The sequence below is a fragment of the Patella vulgata genome, chromosome 4 (assembly GCF_932274485.2).
Source record: "Patella vulgata chromosome 4, xgPatVulg1.2, whole genome shotgun sequence".
NCBI lineage: Eukaryota > Metazoa > Mollusca > Gastropoda > Patellidae > Patella > Patella vulgata.
Window position 1 is genome coordinate 26,026,252 of NC_065882.2, and position 25,783 is coordinate 26,052,034.

A 25,783-nucleotide genomic window follows, 5' to 3' on the forward strand; every position below is an offset into this window, starting at 1 on the left:
TATTATACAATAATTAACATTTTCTAGTTGAAGTCTCTGATCGTCATTTGAGTGATTTTTAACCCCTCATAAACTACAATATTGTAAATGTTGAATCTCTATTAGGAATATCAGTCTAAAAATGGTTCAATCTGTTCAGTGTTTACTAATTGAAAATTGGTCAACATCCAGGATCGTCTGGAGACGATATGAACGAGCTAATGCTACTATAATCTCTAAAATCTTTTCATGGACCTCTTTTTAATCTGACTGAACTCTAGTAGGTTGAAGTGCATCTGTCAGGACAAAATTTAACTCACTGCACACCATCTTCATTAGCCTGGATGGTGCTGGAGCTGGACAGAAGGATATTAAACTCCATTTCATTTTCTTGTGTGAGGGCATTTGGAATAAATGACAAATATAGACATAATCAAGAATTATCTTACTAAAAAACATAGTTGACCAAACACTATTCAAATCAACCAATACTAAGTAATAAGCAGCTTCAGTTTACAATAATTTGTATATATTTCATCACGGAATCCACTGTGGTGCAGTTAGTAAGGCACTAGCTCACTAAGCTAGAGGTCCTGGGTTTCAATGCCGGTGTTTGCCGAGAAAGTTTTCTAAGACATGGTTTCCCCTTGTCAGTGATGCTGAATGGGAAAAATGACGTCTCTTTTAAACTATTTGAATGGAAGCATGTTAAAGTATTGAAAATGGAAAAGAGAGTAGGTCATACATGTCGTTTCACAGGGCAAAGATTAAAAACCGTATCTGTGTTTCAACATTATTAGGAACACAATTGTATCTTTTGCAATGCAAGTTTTAAAAAAAATCTAGTCAAAGTCTATTATTTATTTACTATATGTTTTTATATACATGTAGTATATAGGTACTACCCGTAATTATTTTTCCTTAAATTCATGTTACAATGAATCCAAATAACATATATAATCTCTGACATATTAACAATAGAAACTTCAATGCACACACTTAGCTACATGTTGATATTGTATACTAAAGAAAATAAACTTATCAAATGTAGCTGCACCACAACATTGTAGATATTTATTACACACCATTATACATACTACTGTTAACCAACAATAATTGTGAGACATTGATCCATAGAATTATATCTCTTAATCTCAAGAATCAGTTTTGTCATATTTACCGGGAATGTGCATAAATAAAGATGTTCGAATGATCCTTTTCTCAAATTAATTAAGTCCTTTTGATAAATTAGAAGATTCTGTGTTTAAATGATTAACCACAAAATCAATCATTAATTTTCTGAGTGGACTAAATACATGCACTGGTTTGCGTTTAAATCATAAGGTCTATGGTGGAGTCCACCCCAGACATGTACGAGACAAAGAGTTGAGGCATCCATCACCCCTCATACATGTACACAAAGGTTTCCTTTGGGTCCTCAGGTTTTCCCACACTGCTGAGCAATGAATTATTGAAATAAAGATATATCATTATGTTAGTCCTAATATAACCTACATTTTGTGTTTAGTGGATGTTAAACCCAATTTCCCTCTATGCTTGTTTTTATTAATTACAAAGAATAAATACAAATTATACAAAAAGTTTTTTAAATTCACATGTAAATATTGTAATAGCAAGATAATTACATATGTACATAAAACTAGTGTTCTTTTCCAAAAGCACTTTAAATTTGAAATTGTGTATATGAATACTGTACATGTCTACCAGGTAATTCATCATAATTATACAGGCCTGGAAATAACCATATAAATTTTGTCTTTTGTTTTGTTCAGTGTTTTATTGACATGTTTCAAAATGTCAGGTGGCACTAACTGCTCAGGGCATGTATTAAGACCTATGGTTATCAATAAAAGCACTGAAAAAATCAGTGACAGGCACCAGAGGGAATATCTCCAACAAAGCCAGAATTTGTGCCTGACATTGTCTGTGACAGGTGTCTTATTTCCAGGCTTGATAATATGTAAATTATTTACATCATCAGCTTATCTCGCATACAATATGTAATCTTTTGTCTACATCTTTCTATTTTTATTCAAGTTCAATAATAACATCATTTTCACTAACAGTTTCTCCAGTTTTATAGTTCACTTTTTTAATAACCCCACTTTTAGCTGCGGTTAAGCTATTTTGCATTTTCATTGCTTCTAGAACACAAACCTCTTGGCCCTCTCCTACCTTTTGTCCAGCTTCTACAGAGACTGATTTTAACATTCCTGGCATGGGAGCTAACACGACAGTACTTATATCAATTTCTTTCTTCTTTGGCATCAATTTCATCATTTCAGAAGCAAAGTTATTGAGTACTGTTATAGGGAAAACAGTTCCTAGAAAACGTAAATTGTAGTGTCCACCACGAGCCCGTTTACTAATTTGAAGCTGACTGGGTTTGCCATCTACTGTGGTTTCAATCAGTGGAGAGTGAAACATCATCTGCCCATCAATATTCACGGTGCTGTTTCCAACATGAACTTGAAATCCATTTGTAATTTTCTCCACCGTTGTTTTATATATTTCATTAACAAGATTGACTGACAGATCCCATTTTGATTCAATATCGGTTGAGGCCTGTAATTTGCTTCCATTGGTAAACTGTCTGGATCTTATTTCATCCGAGATGTAAAGAGCACTTGAGAGGGCTACTAACTCAGTTGTTTCTTGGTCTGAGAGTTTCTTTCCTTGGAATCCATCTGGATACACTTGTTGTAGATATTTAGTGGTGATATCACCAGCAACAAATTTTGGCTCAGTAATTATGTCTCTTAATAAAGGTATATTATGTGTTACACCTCTTATCACATAAGAATCTAATGCTTTCTTCATGGTATCTAGAGCCTCTATTCGATTAGTACCATATGTAACGAGCTTACAGATCATTGGATCATAATAAATACTGATTTCGCTTCCTTCTTGGATGCCACTGTCACATCGGACATTTGGAATGTGTAATGGTTCCTGGTAACGAGAAAGGCGTCCTATAGAAGGCATTCCAAAGCTCTTGTAAGGATCTTCAGCATACACTCTGCATTCAAAAGCCCAACCATCAACAGGAATATCTTCTTGTTTATGCAATAATTTATGACCTTTTGCTGACCTTATCATTTGGTGGACAATATCAATGCCAGTGATGCACTCAGATATAGGATGCTCAACTTGTAATCTGGTATTCATTTCTAAAAAGAAGAATTCCTTCTTAGAATTTACCAGAAATTCTACAGTTCCTGCAGAATCATAACCAACAGCTTTGGCCATTTGAACCGCCTGATCACCCATAGCTTTTCTCATAGCTGGATCTACAAATGTGCTTGGTGCCTCTTCTATAACTTTTTGGTTTCTCCTTTGTATGGAGCATTCACGTTCATTCAACCACAAAGCGTTACCATGTTGGTCACACAAAACTTGGATTTCAATATGACGAGGGTTATCAATAAACTTCTCAATCAACATTCGATCATCGCCGAAACTAGACTTGGCTTCCTGAGAAGACAGTCGGAAAGCTTGACGAGTTTCTTCATCACTCCATGCTATCCTCATTCCTTTACCTCCTCCACCAGCTGAAGCTTTTATCATGACAGGATAACCTATCTCATTAGCAAGTTGAACACAGTGATCAGCATTTTCTACAACTCCATCATGACCTGGTATCATATTAACCCCAGCTTTAGTTGCAATACGTTTACTTTCAATTTTATCACCCATGTCAAATATACTTTTACTATTTGGTCCAATGAATTGTACTCCAATATTTGCTAATTCTGCAGCAAACTTAGTGTTCTCCGACAAGAAACCGTATCCAGGGTGGACCGCCTGTGCTCCCGTTAATTTCACTGCATCAAGAATCTTTTCCATTTGCAAATAGCTCTGACTTGTAGGTGCTGGACCAATGCAAATTCTCTCATCAGCCATACGTGTGTGCACTGACAAGGAATCGACATCGCTATGAACTGCTACCGTCTTTATTCCCAATCGTTGACATGTTTTCATGACACGACAGGCGATTTCTCCACGATTAGCGATTAGAATTTTATCGAACTGTTTTTCGTTTTCATTGTAACGATCATTCCAGTACAAATCTTTGCTTGTCAGTGAACCTGTCGTATAAAGGCTTCTCGTCCATAATGTTTGAATTGACAATAACCTGCCTCCAAATCCTCTAGATAATTTATAACTTCTCACTGGGCTGCAAAATGCAAAATTGGCTGCCATTTTGCTGTTCGCCCTTGACCTTTTCCCGGATTTATCTCCCTTTAACCATGCAATTTTAATGACCTTTTGTGTTAGGTGAAGGTCATTTTTTCTTGTCGATGAACTTGAATTTTTAAAGATGTCCATAATTAAACACATAAATAAATTTCCGAAAGAATGAAAACAGAAAGTCACCGGCATTGTCCATTAAATTAAACAAATAAATTATCGGTATGAAACTAGAGAAGGACTTGCTAACAGACGCATACCCATCTGGATTTTGTAAGGCAAGTTTAAGTTTTTTGAGGACTGATCAGACATTTTAAAGATATAAGCACTGATCTATATATATGTATGTGTAGTGTATAGATCAGTGGGTATAGCTGCTTCCATAAATAGCGGGGAAAGCTTGTGGAGGCCTTTTTGATTGTCTTAGTGCGCCAAGGGAGATAATCTGTACCCCGCACTGTTCATAACATTGCCGCCGTTTTGGCCCCACTCCACGTAGGCCCTATGCACCTACATGACCAGAAATATTGTCTCTAGACGTCTGATTTTATAAAATTCTATAGTAATACTCACGCAAACTTGACGTTGTCCCAGGGCCTATTTTAAGGTTTTATTGGGGTTATGAAAAATTCCAGAATTTGATATCCGATAACCAAAATATAACATTATTAACATATTTATATTTATAGCCTAACCGCGTGACAGTATCATTAACAGTCCAAAGTAACATCCAAAATCGATCCAAGGGCAAACGAGCCTTCACTGTCACCTGCACCCATAGGCGTACGAGCCAGGGGGCAGGGGGGGGGGGGGGGCAGCTGCCCCCCTAACTTTCGGGCAAGCTGACTTTTCGGGCAGACGGGTAAAGTGAAAACAAAAATTTATTTCATCTTCTTGGCAAAATAAAGTGCCCGAAATCTAATAAAACACTAATTTTACGGGCTGGAGTAGCAGGAAAACGCGTTTGCGGCTGTCAAATATTCCAAAATTGTCTTGCGGGGTCCATACAAGGTCGGTTCCGCTTCTTCGCCTCTCGAAGAAAACCGGCGCCGCTGTCTGTAAACCCGAAATTTTTTCGGGCATTTCTAGTTTTGCTTCCCTTACTGTTATCGAGCCCTAATATAACACTAATTTTACTTTTCTTTTAATTGAATGCCACGAATTTGTACAGAGTTGACTATGGGTTAAAAAATGTTGCCTGGAGTCACTCTACTTTGTGCGACATTTTTCGGGCATCGATTATTATTTGTGAATGCAGCTGCAACAGTCTGATTGGATGGTTGGAATTCAGAGTGGGATTTCGGTTACAAAACCATTGGATACTTTTGGAGTTTACACGTGCTAGAATAGCAGAAAACGCATTTGCGGTGGTTAAATTTTCAAAATTTTCTCCGGGAGGGTATACCCCCGAACCCAGCGACGATTGATTGGTTGTTTGGAATTCCGGTCAGCCAGGTTGGGAATATTGGACCAAATTGAAGTTGCTGTATTCACAGTCTGGAATAGCAGGAAAACGCGTTTGTGGCAGTTAAATTTTCAAACTTTTCTCCCAACGGTCCCGTCTTCGTGGACTGTAAACGATTGATTGGAATTCGAGTCAGCCACCTGAGGGGGGGGGGGCAAGGTAAGCTCCGCTCTCTTCGCCTCTCAAGGAAGACCGGCGCTCTCTGTAAACCCGAAATTGTTTTTGGGCATATCGCGTTCTGCCCCCCCCCCCTTGCTGTCATCGATCCCGTACGCCTATGCCTGCACCTGACGTGGTTGTGGGAAATGGTCAACAATACAAAACTTTTGAAACAAAAATCGAAAGTGGTCGATGATTAATCATAGCTCATTTTCCCGATACAATCTTCTCGGATTCACATGGTTACAAAAAAAATTCACACACGGATTTCGGATTTTCAAAGCACTGATTGTTTTGTCTAGAGGCACGCCCTGCATTGTCTGAACCTTGCCCCCCCCCCTCCCGCCACACCCAGACACACACACACACACACACCCACACACACAGCCCCAATGTTTGAAGCAATGGTTAATGAGCTGCACATAATCGGGTGTATGGTAGGTGTTGGTGCATTTTAAAACGGGTGCTTCAAAATATTATATAGAAACGTTAAAGCCACTGGTGGTCATTGGAGAGAATATGACTCTTTTCCAACTACAATAGACCTATTGGATCTGTAAAAGGAATACCAGTCAAAAAATGGTTCAATTCCGTTCAGTAGTTACGAAGACGCCATGATGAATTGAAAATGTCGCAACAGGCATCATCAGCAGACGATATAACCGAACCAGCGCCAGATATAATTATGTGCATATTTAGATGTGCATCTTTTTAATCCGATTAAATCTAAGTTCGTATTTTGGTTTTATTTTCTTAATTAAATATTGAATAATCAATTTCAGTACATTTTAGCGAGGATTATTAAGCCGTGAAAAAATAGACATTGTCTGATAAATGCAAATGAAGATCAGTGGCTTTAAGATTTTGTTTACAAAAAAAACAGGATTAAAGTGTTTATAGGTGTGATGTATAAACGTATGGTGTATCTGAAATGTCTTGTCATACATGGTTAGTTATCAATAGATACTGTTCTATATATATGTTATATTCCAATAATTGTACAGGCTTCGCTATGCTTGGTTAGTTTACAATGGCAATATATAATGACGTCAGGTGGAGACATGTATAAGAGAACCGGTTCAAGTACTGGAGCGTATTATAATATATTATATTGTGTCGAGGTTAGAGTTACATGTATGAGTTATTGGTTATGATTTAAGAATCTATAATGAGATAGGACTACAGAATAACGAACAGGTAAATATATGGAATAGTTATTAAAATAACTATGCACTATTTTTAAATACAATTGCATACAGATGGAGTTTCTCAGGTGTATATATTTATAGTCGTCTTATCTGAATGCCAAATCAGTGCACCTTGTTCAGATTGTATATTATTATATATTATATATAATACAATATGATTTATGTATACTATTGATATGGACTGTATGTTACAAGGAGAAGTTTAACCCGAACTGTTATGTCAAACAGTAGACAGCGGAGTTATGTACACAGATAAAGTAGGGCCCCATTCCCTATTTATGTTAGGCTACCTGGTGTTATATTACAATGTAGGCGTGGGGATTATAAAGTTCAGTACAATAGGTGTATATGTAACCTGAAATTCATTGAAATATAATTTTACACACAGAGGATATTTGCGAACAGTAAAAACATAGGTTAACACGTGAGTATTGTTATATCAACGAAATGACATTAAATCTCTGAATAGTAAGAAATCTAGTCGCCATATTTCATGTAGTGAACATAACAATGACAGTACACATAATATTTTGAGTGACATTACATAATACAGTTTCGATTTTCTGTGATGTTTTCAAATGCTATTTTTCTTCAGTTATTTTTCTTTTTTCGTTTTGTTGCTTACACCTTTGGGATCAAGAAGTAAACATACTCTTTTTCGTGGCAATAATGTGATATTGCAAATGTATACATGTTTGCAAGTGAGCAAGGAAAATCTATAAACCAAGCCGAAAATACATCAGTTAATCGATATATTTGTTGGCGATTGACAACCGGTAAATTGGGTATATTATATCTTGGTATTATATAGGGAGCTTATTACTCTTTCTAGAATGGAAGTGGACTTTAAAGGCGACCATTTACATCATTTCTAGAACACCAAAACGAAATGAAATGGGGTTTAACGTCCTACTGTTCTGCTCCTATACTGGGCCATTGAAGACGGGGAAACACCAAAACACTTATCATTCATTCAAAAAGAACTTGAAAAGGTGGCGCTTGCTGAGCTGTCAAGGAAAGTGTGTCTAGTCGTTCGGATTGTACGAAAAAACAAGATTGGGTTGGAATTCGAAGAAGAGTAGGAGGAAACGCCACTATTCGGTAAAATCTCCTCCAACCCTTTAGTATTGCACACCATAGAAATAACTATTACCGTCTGTAAATAAAGGGCGAACAACCCAGTTCCATTCCATTATTGTTGTTGTAATTTTAAATTGTATTTTACTGTTAGTGTATAGCGAGAATATTATTGATTTACTAATGGTTATCTTGTAAAACTACATGTCAACACATATAGGAAAATAACTTATAGCCCATATAGCCTATGAATATTTTATAAACGAAACAATAATGAATAATTGATTTTTCATTACAATATCCTAGAGATGTATTCTCATATGACATTCCAAAATTATCACATCTTCTATTCAACTAACATTTATTTTTCGAACGTTAGTTACATACGATCTTCTATTGATAGCCCTTGTTTACTATTAAATTATGTTAAAGAAAGCAACAGTAGATAAACTCAAAAAATGTATCCTTGGTGGGAATTTTACATTTCTATAATGTGTTAGCCAAACAAAATACTGACTGGGACCTGCGAGGATTATCAATGTTGCGACGAATTTGCATTTTTATGAAATTAAAGTAGGTCGTATTGAGCCAAAACTTGTCGGACGTTTTACCTGATTGTCGGACCATTATATAGGCAGCCATGCCATTTAGTTTTGTCCACTAGGTTAGAGGAGCAGATGTCCAGCAATATCATGTCAACTAACGTTTTAAATTCACATTTATTCAGTTGTGAAAATATTGAGAAAACTGAACCTCACCATTCTCGAATATTCATATTGGTTTTATGTATGTATTTTTGTTCAAGGGAGGCATTTATTATTTTATAAATAGAAATATTCCGAATTTGGATAAGACTCGAGATCCACGACGACGCGTTATTTTCAGGTCGCGATATTTCGATGACTAATATAATTCTTTTAAAAGTTCAATTTCAAAATTTGAAAGATAGCCGAATATGATTTTATAATCTGCTGTTCCAGTTATATGTATACCTGTGCCACTTTAAACCGATTGTTCTCAATAATAATAGATTAATCCTATAATATCTAAATATTAATAAGCCGATTGTTTTATGGTTCATTTTATAGTCATATTAATATCAGAATATTATGAATGTAAGCCACCAAACTAGCTATACAAATCATCTTGAATGACATTTTGCTCTTTATTTTCTAGGGAGTGGCTTTTCAAAACACTAGATTTTATAGATTGGGCAATATTTATATATCCATATCTCATAACTCTTTTTTTAATACTTAAACACGGAACGCAAGATGTCAAACAGTGTAACATTTAAAGAGAAAATAAATGCAGTTAATTTTATAATCAAAATAACAATATAAACCCGATCAGTATATCCAAACTACAAGAACTGGCTTGCTTACATTGTTCATGAGCATCTGGTGAATTATTACAAACTATCGTATACGAAATTGGAATTTGATTACCCTCAGTATATAGAGGATATTTGTCGTTTTAGAGTGAATAACATATTTTATTTCATCGAGAAGCAAGAAAACTTATATTTTCACGAATGCGTAGCATGAGTGAAAATATAAACGTTTTCTTGCTTAGAGATGAAATAAAATATGTTATTCACGACAAAATGACAAATGTTCTATTTATTTTATGATTTTACAATCATTTTAAGTAAAAACAACTAGCCAGTGGAATAACACTTTTATTTCACTGATAAAACGCGGTATTCCACTGCTGATCATAAAATAAAATTGTATATTCAAATCACCACAAATCGAAATGTGTTTGCCGACAGCCACAGATCTCCAAAGTTATAAAGGGTAGAAAGAAAGGGAGGGAGGAGAACATGTCTTAAAACCTAAGTAAAGTGTTTTTCCTTACAAAAGGGTTCAATCTTTAAACAAGAATAACAGAGGAAACACAATTAAAAGACCTTTATGAACAACATCTTTTCATTTTCGCCTTTTGTATTTATTTGAATTAAAGTGTATTTCAATACGTTAAACATGTCACATGTACGTGGTCAAATAAATGAAATGAACATGTAAAAAGATACCGTGTGTCTCTTGTTACGATGACCGTGCGATTTGTGAAGCAAAATGTTTCAAAATGTCTTTAAATTGGAAAGTGTAGTGCTGAACATTATTGTCAGTATTTAGTCCTTTTCAAAATTCAATCCATGTAAAAGCCGGGTATCTATAGTTTTAAATTAGCATAAAATTGTGTTGATAAACATTGCAATATTCATAACCATTTGACCAGGGAATTCTTTTGTGAAGGTTTTGTTGACCATGAAATAAATGAACACAGGTCAGGTTCCCATGCACTTGACCTTGAATATGTTGGAAGATCACCTGATGTGACCTCTCGAAACGCATACTTTTACTAATGCTTAAAAAAGTTATCCTTTGTTTGACTCATTGCCCTTTAGTTCCGAAGGCTATTACCGTGGTTGAACCGATGGTAAAATAGATTTTACTTGTCCGTTGGCTTTTTAACTGCTTCGTCTTCTTAATCCAAAATCAATAGAAAGATTTCCACATAATGCATTTTAAAAAGTGCTATATAGTGCTCAGTCTGGCTTAAAACACTGCAGTAAATTTGTACATTCGTGACTTCCCCTTCTGAACCTCTGTTATAGTGTGTCTTTCTATATATTTTATTACTATTTAATTTTAATCAAAATAGCAATTGACCAATGTCCGAATTGATATCTCGCTAATGTTTCTGGTCTTTTAACTGTTTGGGTTTATACTTAATGTAACGATATATATTACGTAATTATAGTTAACACGCGTTCTTGCTATGTCCATATATCTTCTTTTGTATTTAGATATTTGTTTCCAATGTACAATTTAACATTTCTGATCAAATATTATTATATAATTATTTTAATCCTAGCTTGTATTCTATATTCTACTGTAACTTGAGTCTGGTAACCGGCTCGCCCTAGCGATACCTATCTCGTTATTGTGACCGTAAGCCAGTTTTGGACACTCATTTATTAAAAGTATAATATTAAATATCTATCTGAGTTTTCGTAGTTAGTGTTGGAATAAGCTACAACCCCCAGAAAATAGCACTTCGGCACCTCTTATAAGGATTTATTCAACTTCGTGTAGACAAATTTGGGCAAGTGCTACTGTTCCCAGAAAGGACACCGAATTATCTCCAATAATTAACTAAATTGATAATTCATAAACACCAGAGAATTATAAGCTTATTTGGTACTTGTAGACGAGTTTATGATAGAAAGTATTTTGTAAAAGAAAGAGTACAATTGGATTTTTCTATGAGGGACGAGGGTGTACCAAAATGTTGAGACTATTGCAAAATTTATTACAGATAGATTATTTTGACAGTGTATACCTACGTGTATGTTAGTCCTCACAAAGCTATCAGATTAGCAAAAAACATACGACTTTTTACACCCACTAAACATATTAAAGAGGGGGGGGGGGATTTTCTTTTTCAGTGTAGCGAACTATAATGGTGTTTCAACAAACAAGAAACGCGCTGAAAGTATTTTGGTTGTTAAAAGGTATAGACACACACACTGTATTAACTTTCATATCTACGTACGTGACTGATCTCTATATACATAATAATATACTATTTATTATCAAAATATTGAATGAATACAAATAATGCACTATATTCCAGCAATATGATAAATGTAAGTTAGAGGTAAGCTAACTGGGGTTCTTTTGTGATTTAGTGAATGGATAGTAGGATGCGTTAGGACACACCCGTTAGGGTTGGTAAGAGATGTAGCTTAAAGTGGGGTTACGCAAAAATAATAACGCAACGCTAACAAATCCCATTTATTAACAAGAATATTAAGATTAGTAATGGATTCATTTCGACAAAATCCACTTATTTATCGTTTCATTGTTTCACGTGGCCGACATGAATATAATTTATAATGTAAAAATATTGCATCAAAAGCGACATGGGCTAGAATAAGGTCCAACAGAGAGTGTAATACACCAAGCAATCAAAAGTACGTTTATATCAAGCCCGGTAATAAGCCACCTGTCACATATTCTCGCTTTTAATTTGATGTCAATTAACACTGGTCTTTGTTAATACATATATTCCTGGAGCAATATGGTTTTGCCAGCTTTATACACTCACACTGTTAATACTCGTCACCGGTAGTTCAGGAATATGGGCTTAATCATGCCCCACTATCTCCCTTTAACTGCATCTTAAACATCTTGGGCGTAGTTTATGTCGATAAAAATGATAAATACAAATTTGATCTGACAGTAAAGGGACATTTTATAATTTATTAATTTATTTCTACATGTTGTTAAACTGTCAGAATTATCACTTGTGGTAAAAGTTATGACGTTAGCCGTATTCAAGCAACATCCTTAAACGACAATGCTGTCATCCACCAATTTTACAACACATTCCAAATATAATTTTAACATACAGTTGATCCGTAATCACGATTTGAAGATATTCATAAACATGTTTTTGGCTTTCTATACAAATTGAAATTTCGCGTGTATTAAAACACTATCAAAACCAAACAATCTCAATTTATTAAAAATTATATTTATCTACAAAACTATAACATAAGCTCTCGTAGTGGGAAATTGTTCAGAAAGAGCACCACCGCGATTACAACTTAGAATGGAAATGTTGAAAGCTATGAGTTTATGGTACTGATATCGGGTATGAAATATCGCTTTGATAAAGCTAGGGTCAGTACAACTCGTACAGTTATGTACGTGGAAGAAACAACGATAATATTCCAATATTGACACCTGAACACCGGTAACGCATCATTGCGTCAATTCGCGGGGTATGAGTACCAGAGCCATTGCAAGAAGGTTTCGAGCAGGCATGGTCCATTTGAGATCTTTCCGTCATCAGATGATTATTGTCAGTGAGCCGAAGATCGTCTGCGTAGCTGTTATCATTCTTTACTTCAGTCTGTAACAATACCGGATCTCCTAATTTTGCGGAATCTTTCAACCAAGACAAAGATTTCTATGTTAAAATTATATCTGAATTTATTTAACCACTTCTGTCACATCAGTTGATGATAGCATTGTCCTTTAAATAAAATGTGTGACAGGTATTTAGCTGTAATTTTCATTGTTTCACCGCACTTTGGAAGATCGCTATAAATAACTCGTTTTTTAAGATACCATTGTAGTATTTAAATGGACTCCCCTGACAAACTTGCGATTGGCGACATAATATAAGAATATCTTTCTTAGCATTTTTAATATTATCTCTTTCACCCTATAATTAAATTTTTCTATGTCATAAGAAATATCATACTTTTGGTTGAAAATGAGACTTCTGTTACCTAATCGACCTTGGGGAAACGTATTATAATAAAAATAACCATGTTCTCTCTTTTTATTTGCAGGCAAACATAAACGTCTGAAAAAAGTCATATTCAAGTAAAATGGCATTCCAACGTGGTCCCCATGTCCGTGATATATTTGTTGGTAAAGATAAGATAGAATCAGGACATTTACATTATGATACGAAGGAGAGTCAATCAAACTTTATGGTCAAAACGAAAAACAAAAATAAACAACAAAATGCCAATAATAAACCGACGAAACTAGGACAATATAAACCAAGGATTCTCTCAGACAGTGACGAAATCAATGTTCCGGTGCCAAAACACTCTCCAGTTAGAACGGGAAATCAAATTCTCGACAAACCCCGCCCTTATATAGTCGGTGACAAGAACACCCCGATAGTGTTACATCCGATAGGAGCAGACGATGATATTTCGGACAATGGGGATGTTAATTCCAATCAAGAAACCAACCCTCTGCAAACTTCTAATCCAATGTTTGATAAGGTTACTGAATTAGGAAAAATTCAGACCGAGACTGAAATAATTGACGGTATCGTTATTCCGCCTCCTGATTATGAAGAGGAAGTAGCAACGATGAATTTTTATGAAGAAATTCGCGAAAAAGTCGATTTTACTAAACCCGTTCATCGGAATTACGGTGGAGAAGATTTTTCAAAGTTTCTGGATGACGATGATGATGAAATTCTTGAGCATGGAGGTCTGACATGGCACTCTCAAAGACCACCTGCCAGAAACCCGTTACCCTCCTTCGATAAAAAGGCGAAGACAGAAGTCAAACGAAAGTATCAAAAGCGCGAGAGTAAGAAAACAAACAAACATTTCAATACTCAAAAACGAAATTCTTTGAGAAATTTTAGTTTTGCCGATTCTAAATTCGCCGATAAAGGCGCGGATCGACCATCCAGTGGAAAGAAAGATAAAAATAATAAAGAGGAAATGGAATTTAGTGTTTATGGTGATGCCGATAATTTCATGAATTCTAATAACAAATCTTATGAGACATTTCTACATGCGCGACATGGTGACTTACCGGATTTGTACCACGATAACAGACAGACAGATGAGGATAAAGAAATGCACTCACCCAAACAAAAAGACGGTAATTTTTGGAAAAAGCTAACATTGCGTTTTAAAAGACAAAGTAGTTACGATATGTCCACAGTAGACTAAAATATATTTATTGGCATAATCAACAACCATGTCTTTCATCATTTTATGTAATCGGCCCAAAAGAAGAAGCCTAATTGTTTCACAGCCATTTAAAAAGACCGAAATGTACAGCTGTGTATTTTGGACATCCATACAAGCATTCATATCGTTTTATTTACCGATTTTTATTCATGTGGGGAGATTATAGGCTGATTAATATAGGTTTGCAGTATTACGGCCACATATAATTACTTATATAATAGTGTGTGTATATAGATGTATATATATATATATAGGTTTTACATAGTTTCGTTTAATTGTCCATATCAAATTTTAAGTGCTACTCGTAAACGATAAAAATTTGTTTGTGGTTTTGTTTTTTTTAAAAAAGGGATTAAAAACATTCAGCACTGCAAAAATTTTCAATTTTGTGATATACAGGTCGTATTGAACGCTGTTTTACACCGTGCGCCTATTATGTAGCTTTGCCTTGGCGTGTCCCAAGATTATTATCTTATTATATACTATTCAAAAAAAGTAGGGGATATTTGATTTTGGGGGCATAATACTAAAATATGCAAATGACTACGAAAAAAGTCACTATAGAACCTAACAGAAGAAACATTTCCAGTTACATGTGACGCCCAAACGCACCAATAGCTACCGCATGGAATGCAGGTGATGCTTGGGATCATCATGGGGGTCCAACCCAAGATTTGCACGACTCTGACTTTGAATGTTACAGTCATTGTGGCATTGAATTCCAGGGTGGAAACATCAGTTTAATTGTTTTAGTGACCAGAAAACAAATTTTGATATGCGTCGGCTTACCCAAAATGAAAGGTTACGTGTCCTTGGCATGCTACAGATCGGCACAACACAGGCGGTTGTGGCGCGGACGATGAATGTTTCTCAGTCTGTCATAAGCAGGCTATGGTCCAGATACCGTGATACACAATCTGTACAGGACAGACCACGCTCAGGTCGACCAAGGGCGACAACTCAAGCCCAGGATCGATTTATCCGTACCTTGGCCTTGAGAAATCGTGTCATCACAGCAAATCAGATCAGCGCTCGTCTTCAAACAGACACTGGTGTGAGAGTGAGTGGCCAGACGATTCGGAATCGACTGCATAGGGGTCACCTTCGCGCCCGACGTCCTCGCGTGATCCCTTGTTTGAGAGATCATCACATTCAGGCAAGACGTCGTTGGTGTAGGGATCGTCAACACTGGGATAATCGACGCTGGAGCAATGTGATGTTTTCAGATGAGTCAAGGTTCACTGTTGATTTTTTGGACAGACGTAGGAGGGTGTGGCGTCGTCGAAACGAGCGCTTCCAAGACGTTAACGTCATCAGACATGATCGATTTGGGGGTGGTTCTGTTATGGTGTGGGGAGGCATCACTGTTGCTGGAAGAACGGCTTTACATGTTGTTGCAGGGCGTGTTACAGGCCAGTACTACCGGGACAACATCTTGGCAGTCCATGTTGTGCCGTTCGCACGACGTCATGGCCGCCGTTTCATCTTCCAGGATGACAACGCAAGATGTCACAGGGCCAGAATCGTTACAGGTTACCTCCAACAACAGAACATCACCACATTACCTTGGCCAGCACTGAGTCCCGACCTCTCCCCCATCGAGCATGTCTGGGACATGCTTGGACAGAGGTTACGTCAACGTCAACAACGTCCTGCCAATGTCCAAGAACTTGCTGCTGCGTTGCAACAGGAATGGGACAATCTGGACCAAAATGACCTTAGACGTCTCATTAGGAGTATGCCACGTCGGATCAATGCTTGTTTGGCAAACAGAGGAGGATTTACCCGTTACTGACTTGGTTGTGATGCTGTGGTAACTTTGCTGTTTGACCCCGGGTATCATTTTACCCTTATAATGGTCAGTCTGTGCCTGACTTAGTCTAACGATCATTTGGAATAAATCGATGAATGTGAACTTCATTTCATTTTATCATTTGTTTCTTCGTCAATTTCATTAGGTGACTTTAATAACACTTAAAAATCAAATATCCCCTACTTTTTTTGAATAGTATATATATAGTTATAAACATTATAACATAATGGTGTTCCGTTTGATTTATCGTTTTCAATATTTAATGCAGTAGCTATTAACATGAAATCACGTGATACAAAAATTTGTTTATATGACATAACTCATAGTTACGAAACACCCGTAACGAGGATTATCGACTCGTTAACCATGCTACAATAGTGCCGTTATGGGCGATTGTTTTATTTGGTCGGCCAAGTTCGCTTGCTGACAATCAAAATTGTCGATATCCTCTCTATCGATTTTCTTAAAATCAAGGGACAGTTACACAAGAATTATAAATAAAATGTGGGGAAATGATTATCAGTATGAGACCAGGGTGAAGTGGCGATACACGATAGGTAAAGAATATAAGCTAAAATGTTGACCAGTATATTTCAATATGTTTGAGCTACAATTGGCCTCTATTAGTTTTTATCTCGCGAAATTGTTGCACAATTCAATCGGCTTTCACGTTTAATTTTTACAAGGTAAACCTACCCCTATGCAAACCATAACAAATAACGCACAGTCCCGTCTGCATTAATCTGGTTGGTGCAGAAAAGTAGGAGGTTAACGCGTGAAGCACCATTGTAAGGTATAATTTAGTAGTTGTCAATACAATTCTTACGGGAGTGAATAATGTTAGCCCATTTTATTGCAAGTTTGAAATTTTTGGTCAAAAATTGTTACTGAGAACAGAAAAAAGCTTCAGTGAACTTCGTCCGTCCCGAAAGGAACTAATATGAACAGTAGCAACACCGTTCTACTGAAAGACATTTTCATTTCATTTTATGCAAACTTAAAGTTCCGAATTTTTCTAACAAAGTCTAGATTATCCATTTTTGATTTTTAGCTAGGCCCGGTCAAATATTTCACATCTTGAATAGAGTCAACAGCAGACCTTAAACCACCAACAGATAGACATGACCTTATTTTTCTATGTGTGTTCACAGGAAGCTATAGACTGTGATGTCACTTTCATAGCTGATTTCCAGGTTTACTTCCTAAGCCTTCTGCCTCAATCTGATTAAAACACAGATCCTATTTCGTTTTGTTTTTTATAGTTTAAAAATCTGTTTTACTTCTCGCTACCCCAGTGGAGGTCATCAAAAGTATAAAAAAACAAAACGAAATATAGCTCTGTATTTTAACTAGGGTTAGCAAGTTACATGCCATGTTATCTATTCCTTACATTCTACATTCAAGCAAAAACAAGTCTTCAAAGATAGGTTGCCAGGCAACGAAACATACGCCCACAGCAGCTATATCGTCCGGGCAGTCAACAAGAGTTGTCGCATATTTTTACTTTTTTCGGTAATGAAACATTTATAATACATTAAAATCTAAGAGTAACAACTCATTAAGTAATTATCAGAAAACCATTAGAATTTGTTTGGTTTTTATAAAGTTCTGTCCCATGCTAATGTTTAGTATACAAAACTTTTAACATCATGGATTTAGCTGTTCAAGTCATAAAGATTCATTGAAAATCAATATACTTGTTCGTCTCAAGACCTTAAACTCTGTGTACCAATCTGAAGTCAATCGGATGATAACTTTAGCCTCAAGAGCGTCACAAGATTTTTCAGAGTGATCAAGGGCCATAACTCTGGTAGTAATTATCTGAAATCGTTGAAAATCTATATGATTCTTCATCTCATGACCTCAAACTGTGTATAAATTTAAAGTCAATCGGATAATAACTTTAGCCTCTACAGCGTCCACAAGATTTTTCAAAGTGATCAAGGATCATAACTCTTGCAGTTATTATCGGAAATCGCTGAAAATCAATAGGCTTCTTCGTCTCATGACCTTAAACACCGTGTATAAATTTAAAGTCAATCGGATATTAACTTCAGCCTCTAGAGCGTCCACAAGATTTTTCTAAGTGATCAAGGGCCATAGCTCTGGCAGTAATTATCAGAAATCGGTGAAAATCAATAGGCTTCTTTTTATCATGACCTTAAACACTGTGTATAAATTTAAAGTTAATCGGATATTAACTTTAGCCTCTAGAGCGTCCACAAGATTTTTCAAAGTGGTCAAGGGCCATAACTCTGGCAGTAATTATCGGAAATCGCTGAAAATCAATAGGCTTCTTCGTCTCATGACCTTAAACACTGTGCATAAATTTAAAGTCAATCGGATATTAACTTTAGCCTCTAGAGCGTATACAAGATTTTCCAAAGTAATCAAGGGCCATAACTCTGGCAGTAATTATCGGAAATCGCTGAAAATCAATAGGATTCTCCATCTAATGACCTTAAACACTGTGTATAAATTTGAAGTCAATCGGATATTAACTTTGACCTCTAGAGCGTCCACAAAATTTTTTGAAGTGATCAAGGCCCATAACTCTGGCAGTAAGTATCAGAAATCGGTGAAAATCAATAGGCTTCTTTTTATCATGACCTTAAACACTGTGTATAAATTTGAAGTCAATCGGATATTAACTTTGACCTCTACAGCGTCCACAAGATTTTTCAAAGTGATCAAGGGCCATAACTCTGGAAGTAATTATCGGAAATCGCTGAAAATCAATAGGCTTCTTCGTCTCATGACCTTAAACACTGTGTATAAATTTAAAGTCAATCGGATATTAACTTTAGCCTCTAGAGCGTCCACAAGCAATTATGGATGCCGGACGGGGGCGACGACAATATACGACCACATTTCAATGTGGGCGTATAAAAACCAACTAAAAAGATCTTCTAGGAGTCAAATTCAGAGTCCTTCATTTCATTTTGATGTGTATTATCTTTATGAAAGAGTGTGTGTCCATGTTGTCCACTATGTGCTGCTGTCAGGATCTGATTTACCTTGTGCAGAGGGGGGGGGGGGGAGGGGAAGGGGCGGGACAGGTGAAAAGACGATCGAGAAAAATTAGAAAAACAGATGCGATTTGGCACATTCTGAAGTACATTTTGGGTGAGTAATACAAGTTAAACAATACAGATATATTGAACATTTTTGGGTATTAAAACATAAGTTTCAAACTTCAATCAAGGTGTGATTCCCAAACAGTCACTAATAAAGGCTATATGACAAACCTTTAGCCAAAAGTTGATCATCATATAAATTCGGAAGCTTTCGTGGCTATTTGTGGGTGATGTTCTTAGTTTCAAATCTAAATTACAATCTCTTGTTCATTAAATGGACATTTTGATCTTCTATCTCAATCAAACATGTGTGTGTGTGTGGGGGGGGGGGGGACATTTGTCTCACTTTGATAGTAATTTGGCACATCCTGCCAGAAGACAATGATTAAAGGATACACACAACTTATCATTAAGCCCACTATTCATTCTACAGTAAAAAGTCAAGTCAATAAACGATAGTTTCAAAGCATTTTATTATGCCATATGCCATATTTTATGGATGAGTAAGCCGCTTATAAATATATTGTATATTTATGTCAAGTTTATCCCTAAAACCATGTATTGTCAGTACAATAGTATCTATTATGTTCTTTACTGTAATAAAATGCCAATAATGGATATTGTTGCTATGTACTTAAAGATAGAATGTATAATATATAGTATAAAATTTATAAACTATAACTTAACTGAGCTATAAAGGTATTGAGATAAAACGATTTTAAAGGAAATTAAACTAAATATAATTTTAGATGGATATAAGATAGGCTTAAATTTATCTATTATATTATATTATATTATATTATATGTGTATGACAAACATTTAATAACAATATTCATAATGTTCAATGTAATTTCTTCAAAAAAAAAAATTAATTTCTAGAAAATAAGAATGACACAGATCTACAATATTTACTTACTGAACTTGTTCTAATATGCATTTCACATTTCATTAATATAATTTTGTCCAAGTGAACGATTTCAACTGGACAGAATTTAAATTCAAAACCTGATAAAAATTGAATTATTTACCTGACAGAAAGTGAATTCTTAATCTGACAGAAATTGAATTCTTGACCCGAAAGAACCTGAATTCTTAAATATAAGAATCTATTTGTTTTCAACCTGACAAAATTAAAAGTCTAGTTTTCCAAACATACTCTACATATAACAATTCACTGAACGATTTTAATGTTTTCACATACATCTTTAGCAGAGAAAATCTGGACTTATCTCCTCGCTCACTACACATTCAGGAATATAGGGGATTAGCTTAAAATACCCAAAAATATAATGGCATAATGTAAATATATTTATAATTAGGTGTATATATTTATATAAGTTAACAAATGCATAGGAATTATAAAAGGACGAAGAAAATTTTCTGGCATTTAATAACTTTAATATACAACACAACCCTAAAATAGCAAGTATTCAGACATCGTCTAACATGTACTATTTCTTTCGTTATATACATACATAGATAAAATATCATATTTATCGCACTTTACATCTTAAGCTACTATATACAATTAAAATTTTATCTATAATAACTTCTCTTGACAAATTACATTGGAAATTTTATAATAAAGAAAAAATATTTCCAAAAATAGACACAACACTTTAAGATGTAACAAATAAAACAAATTTTAAAAAAAAAATATTCATTTGAAAGAGAATGTGAATGACCTAGATTAATAGTCAGGAATAAAAAAAACACCTTAGAACAATTAGCAGAAATAAACTGGTACAATTAACAGGAATAAAAGACACAACCTGCCACAATTCTCTACGAATAACTAATCTCAATTGTACTACAAGAGGTAGAAAATAAATGAAGGGTGAATAATATACAGAGTTAGGAGAGGAATTATTCCTTCTGTCCATCTATGATATACAGTCTGTCTATACATATCTATAGCTATATCTACATTATTGTTTTATTATCTAGATCTATACACTCTAGTAAAATATATTACATGGCACAAAAGTTTCATACATGACAACTATACTTAATAAATCAGTATATAACTTGTCTATGGGTAATTATCTCCCCTAAATTATAGTTCACACTGTTACAGCATAGTTTCCTTTAATTCTGCTAATGCTGATGAACACCTCTGAAATCAAAAATGAAAACATAGTTATTTATATTTGAGTAATTTCATCCATTATAAACTGGTATTTTAAAAATTGCATTTAGTAGCAGATTCAATAATTCTCACTCAAACACAAGACAATACAACTAAGGGGCATCTTTTATGAAGATGCAAAATCAACAAGATTTATGTGTATGACATTAGGATTCATAGAAATAATATTTCTAATTTGCTGTTTACACAAAAAGGATTCATAGACTTTTTCTTATTAGCTGTTTACACAAAAATAACTCTTTTTTGAAATGTTTGTGTACTGCCAAAACTGATTGCCAAACTCAACTTTTACTTTGGATAGAATAATCTCTTTAATTAGTGTGAGCCATGTATTTTCTCGACAATAAAAAGCTTAACACTTATAAATTCAGAAAGTCCTAATTGTCTGTCACTCCTATGCATTTAAGAAATGAATTAGTCTTACTTAATACTTATTCGTTGATTATACTTTCAAATAATCCCCAAGAGACTAACCTACCAAATGAAATTAGACACAATAGTAGCATATTCATGATGTGTCGTGACAGGGGAATATGGCCAAATTTGAAAGTGATTTTGATCATACACATTATTACAACCTTTATTTCCACACCACACCCATTTTGATTCATTAACCACTATTAAAGAAACTATATATAAATAACCTTCCAATGTTCTATATCTCTTACTAGTACATTGTATTAAATGTCCACTCAAAACAAACTAGGTCATTTCGAGACTAACACATGGATCAGTTGTATTTCAATAATTCGTTTGTGCATAGCAGTGGGAGGAAACCGGAGGTCCCAGAGAAAACCCACGAGGTGGACAGGGGCCTACTCCTTGTCACGTACATTAGGTACCAGAACATGTTCTATATCGCTTACTCTCACACTAGTATTAAACATTAGGTACCAGAACATGTTTTACCCTCACACTAGTATTAACCATGTTCTATACCAAATACTTTTCTATGGGTTTTTTTTATAGAGAAGTCACATATAAAAAAAGAGTGAGTTAGATCATAATGCTAGACATTGAGTGAAAGCAAATTATTGAAATAATTGTTTATATACTTTTCTATTTTTGACTTCTTCATCAAAAAAGTTTAATTTCCTTTTAAATAGTTATCTAAAATATTGTTTATAATTATATTTTGAAATGATGATTATTGAAAAAGAAATGAAATAGAGTTTAACGTCCTACTTTTCTGCACCAACTGGGCTAATGAAGAAAGTATTGAAAGAGAAGGATGATATACAGAAAGATAGTTTGTTTTCCTCAGTGATTAAGAACATTGCTAATCCCAATAAACAATGCAGAAAAACACTGATCAACCAGCATACTATGGATGGACCAGGAACCGAGCATGACATCATTGCAAACATCTTGGAATTGTGTCATCATATCAAAAATCAAAGTCTGTCAATCGATGCACAATTGTCTAAGGAACAAGCATGCCATTGCCAAATTTCCTGTCAATGGTCGCCCCAATGAAGAACAATAAGATAAGTAGCTCTTGGGACACAGGTCCTGGTCCAAAAAATAATGCTTTCCTAAATTGTGATTAGGTTATTAAGGAAGTCAACAGGCATTACTATTTCTATATTGCTATTCAAATTCAAAATTTGTAATTCAATACAGATGGTTTGACACAAATACTTAAAATAAAAGACTAGAACATTATTTTCTACAAAATACACAAAATAGAATTCAAAATATACATATCTTATATGGAATTATTAATATATTAGTCATAAATATTTAACCTTTGTTAGCTTGCTGAAGCCATTTTATTTTGAAAAGAATTTGTGAACTGACAGAAGATTAAAGGCATAAAATAGCAAATGCCATAAATATTTTGGGAATGAACTAAAATCTGGTCCAAAATCATTTTTTAAATATCAGTTTAGTCAGAATGGTTATTTACAAAGTTATATATTAATAGATTTCTATGAAAGCATTTTATTTGTTCTCAGCAGAAATGTGTTAAATAACTGAATAATTTATTTTCCAGGATAATATTGCATAAATAAACTATATAGAAATTTCACATTGATGCAATAAAATATTAATTTATGGGACATGCTACAATGGCAAAAACATAACATAATAACAATTTGATTAATAAATAAAAATGTTGGCTACTTAAATTTCAATACATAGTTATCAAAATTCATGTTGTTATATTTTGTTCATGCTACACATGTTTAGCTGGGAATTATGAAGATTTTGTAATATTTATATCAAACCTGTTGGAAACTTGTCAGTATTTATAAGCTGTAAATGAATATGATATATTTGATTTTAAGGATGTTAATATTAAAATGTAACCAAATAATGTTTTTAAAAATGGCCAACATAAAGATCCGAAGTAAAACATTTTGAACCTAAGATAAATGCACTTTTGAAAAAGAAAATTTTCCTGAATAAACTTTCACTGTGGAAATGAACCCATAGCCTAAAATGCAGCAAAACAATTTCCCTGTCAAAATGTTCTCCTGTGAAAGGCAGACATAGGTCTAGTAACTGTATTATAATTTTAACTGCCAAAAACAAATTGGCCCACCTCTGACAAAATACCAAAAGTAGTAGCTGAATTTGCAAAACATGTCTGTTCAATCCTTTTTTTTTCAAAGTACACTCAGGCTTAATTTGAGAGATTGACAGTTTTATCAAAATAACAAAGATATAAGCTGATATGCAATTTATATCATTATTTTACCTGTTTGTTGGGGAATTGGAGTTCTTACGTCTTCTAGGTATAGCCTACAAAATAAAATAATTTGCCATGCAGTGAACCCTGAGGCCATTCCTAAATAATAAGTGGAATAACTTATAAATAAATCATAGCAGTGAAAGTAAAACTCAACAAATAATGTGCAAATAAAATCAAAGAGGTAAAAGTAAACTTTATTGGTACAGCATAACTGCACTGTCTGCAACAGCATGATTAATAAGTGAAATTCACAATTTTGACTGTTTTGTTGTTTAAAATATTAATTTGAATTTCAAGTAATACAAAAAAATAATCCTGGTCCTCAGACAATCCTTCCAAGAAATCTGATTCAGTATCACTAATGATTGTTATTAACATTTTATTTATCATTGTTGCCTATGGTACACTTCTGTTTCTGTCTAATTTCTTTATTGTGTTACATCCTGTAACTAGGGGAAAATATGAATGTGCTATAAGTAGTTTTTATTTCATACTTTTAAAACTAGAAACAGAATATATTTTTTTATGGACTTATTACCCAATGGCTGGAAAAACAACATAAAAAAAGAATAAAGCATATCAGAGTAAACTAAAAGGCAACTCAAATTATCCTTCGAGTCATAATAAATTAAAAGAAAAGATAACACTCAAGGAGTTCAAAATGATGTGTGTTAAAAATAAACTCAAAACAGAAAAAGAAATAACCAAAACTTACAGGAGATGCTTGTTTGGAGAAATTAAGATGTGCATATAAAATAACACCGATATCCTTGTGGCCTGCCTCCATAGCTATTTCCAAGGCGGTACTGCCATCCTGTTTAAGTGTTAATTACAACATCAATATATATGTAAACATGCAAATGTACGATACACAAATTCCCTTTAATTCTGTACTTGTACCTGGCAGACTGAATTTATATATATTCTTTATTAAAAATACATAATCATGTTGGAATATTTTAAGACAGAATTAATTATTATGCTCATATAAAATATTTTTGGGGCACAGAATCATACAAGGGAAAAACAAAAAGACAAATCTATATAAAAAAGCAATTTACGGAAAGAAGCTTCAAGACCATAATCATGCAAAAACAAAATAATAAAGATTTTGTCAATAACCAAGTAAACTCAGTGGACTAAATAATTAAACATTTAAAAATTCATGTATGAAATCACACCACTTTGAAAAAGTATGTGAGAGAGAGAGAGAAATGGGGTTTAACATCCACATGACACAAACAAGGTCATTTCGGGACTAACATATGGCTCAATTTATTTCAATAGTTCGCTTGTGCGTTGGGGTCTTTAGTAGTAGGGGGGAAAACAGAGGACATGGAGAAAACCCACAATGTTGGACAGATGACCCTACTCCTTGTCACATACAACCGGAGAATCGAAACCATACCAGTTGACTCA

At 34.5% G+C, this 25,783-nt stretch overlaps 3 protein-coding genes across 12 annotated transcripts in view; 1 reads left to right on the plus strand and 2 right to left on the minus strand.

Annotated features, from left to right (window-relative positions):
• Positions 1–129: 129 nt before the first annotated feature.
• On the minus strand, positions 130–4,221 carry LOC126818332 (propionyl-CoA carboxylase alpha chain, mitochondrial). The gene has a single exon (XM_050545675.2). It carries the CDS (start codon positions 4,201–4,203, stop codon positions 2,029–2,031), a length of 2,175 nt encoding a protein of 724 aa, XP_050401632.1. The 5' UTR covers positions 4,204–4,221; the 3' UTR covers positions 130–2,028.
• Positions 4,222–6,863: 2,642 nt separating this feature from the next.
• On the plus strand, positions 6,864–14,996 carry LOC126818335 (uncharacterized). 3 transcript variants are annotated; one of them, XM_050545689.2, is made up of 3 exons: positions 6,927–7,012; positions 11,555–11,620; positions 13,472–14,996. In XM_050545689.2, the coding sequence occupies exon 3, from the start codon at positions 13,511–13,513 to the stop codon at positions 14,603–14,605; it is 1,095 nt and encodes a 364-aa protein (XP_050401646.1). In that variant the 5' UTR covers positions 6,927–7,012; positions 11,555–11,620; positions 13,472–13,510; the 3' UTR covers positions 14,606–14,996. The 3 variants fall into 3 exon arrangements, with proteins under 3 accessions (XP_050401644.1, XP_050401646.1, XP_050401645.1); XM_050545687.2 differs by lacking the exon at positions 11,555–11,620 and having other exon boundaries at positions 6,864–7,012; XM_050545688.2 differs by lacking the exons at positions 6,927–7,012; positions 11,555–11,620 and adding an exon at positions 7,282–7,447.
• Positions 14,997–19,971: 4,975 nt separating this feature from the next.
• The window catches only part of LOC126818329 (uncharacterized), a 45,546-nt gene continuing 39,734 nt past the window's right edge, over positions 19,972–25,783 (minus strand). For 3 of the 8 annotated variants that reach the window (XM_050545664.2, XM_050545665.1, XM_050545663.2), the window contains exons 9-11: positions 25,080–25,178; positions 24,371–24,414; positions 19,972–21,633 (exon numbers count right to left, since the gene is read on the minus strand). In XM_050545664.2, coding sequence (XP_050401621.1) covers positions 21,615–21,633; positions 24,371–24,414; positions 25,080–25,178 — 162 coding nt within the window. In that variant the 3' untranslated portion in view covers positions 19,972–21,614. Of the gene's footprint in view, positions 21,634–23,897; positions 23,926–24,370; positions 24,415–25,079; positions 25,179–25,783 lie in introns of all 8 variants that reach the window. The other 5 variants (XM_050545666.2, XM_050545668.1, XM_050545667.1 and 2 more) reach the window with 5 other exon arrangements.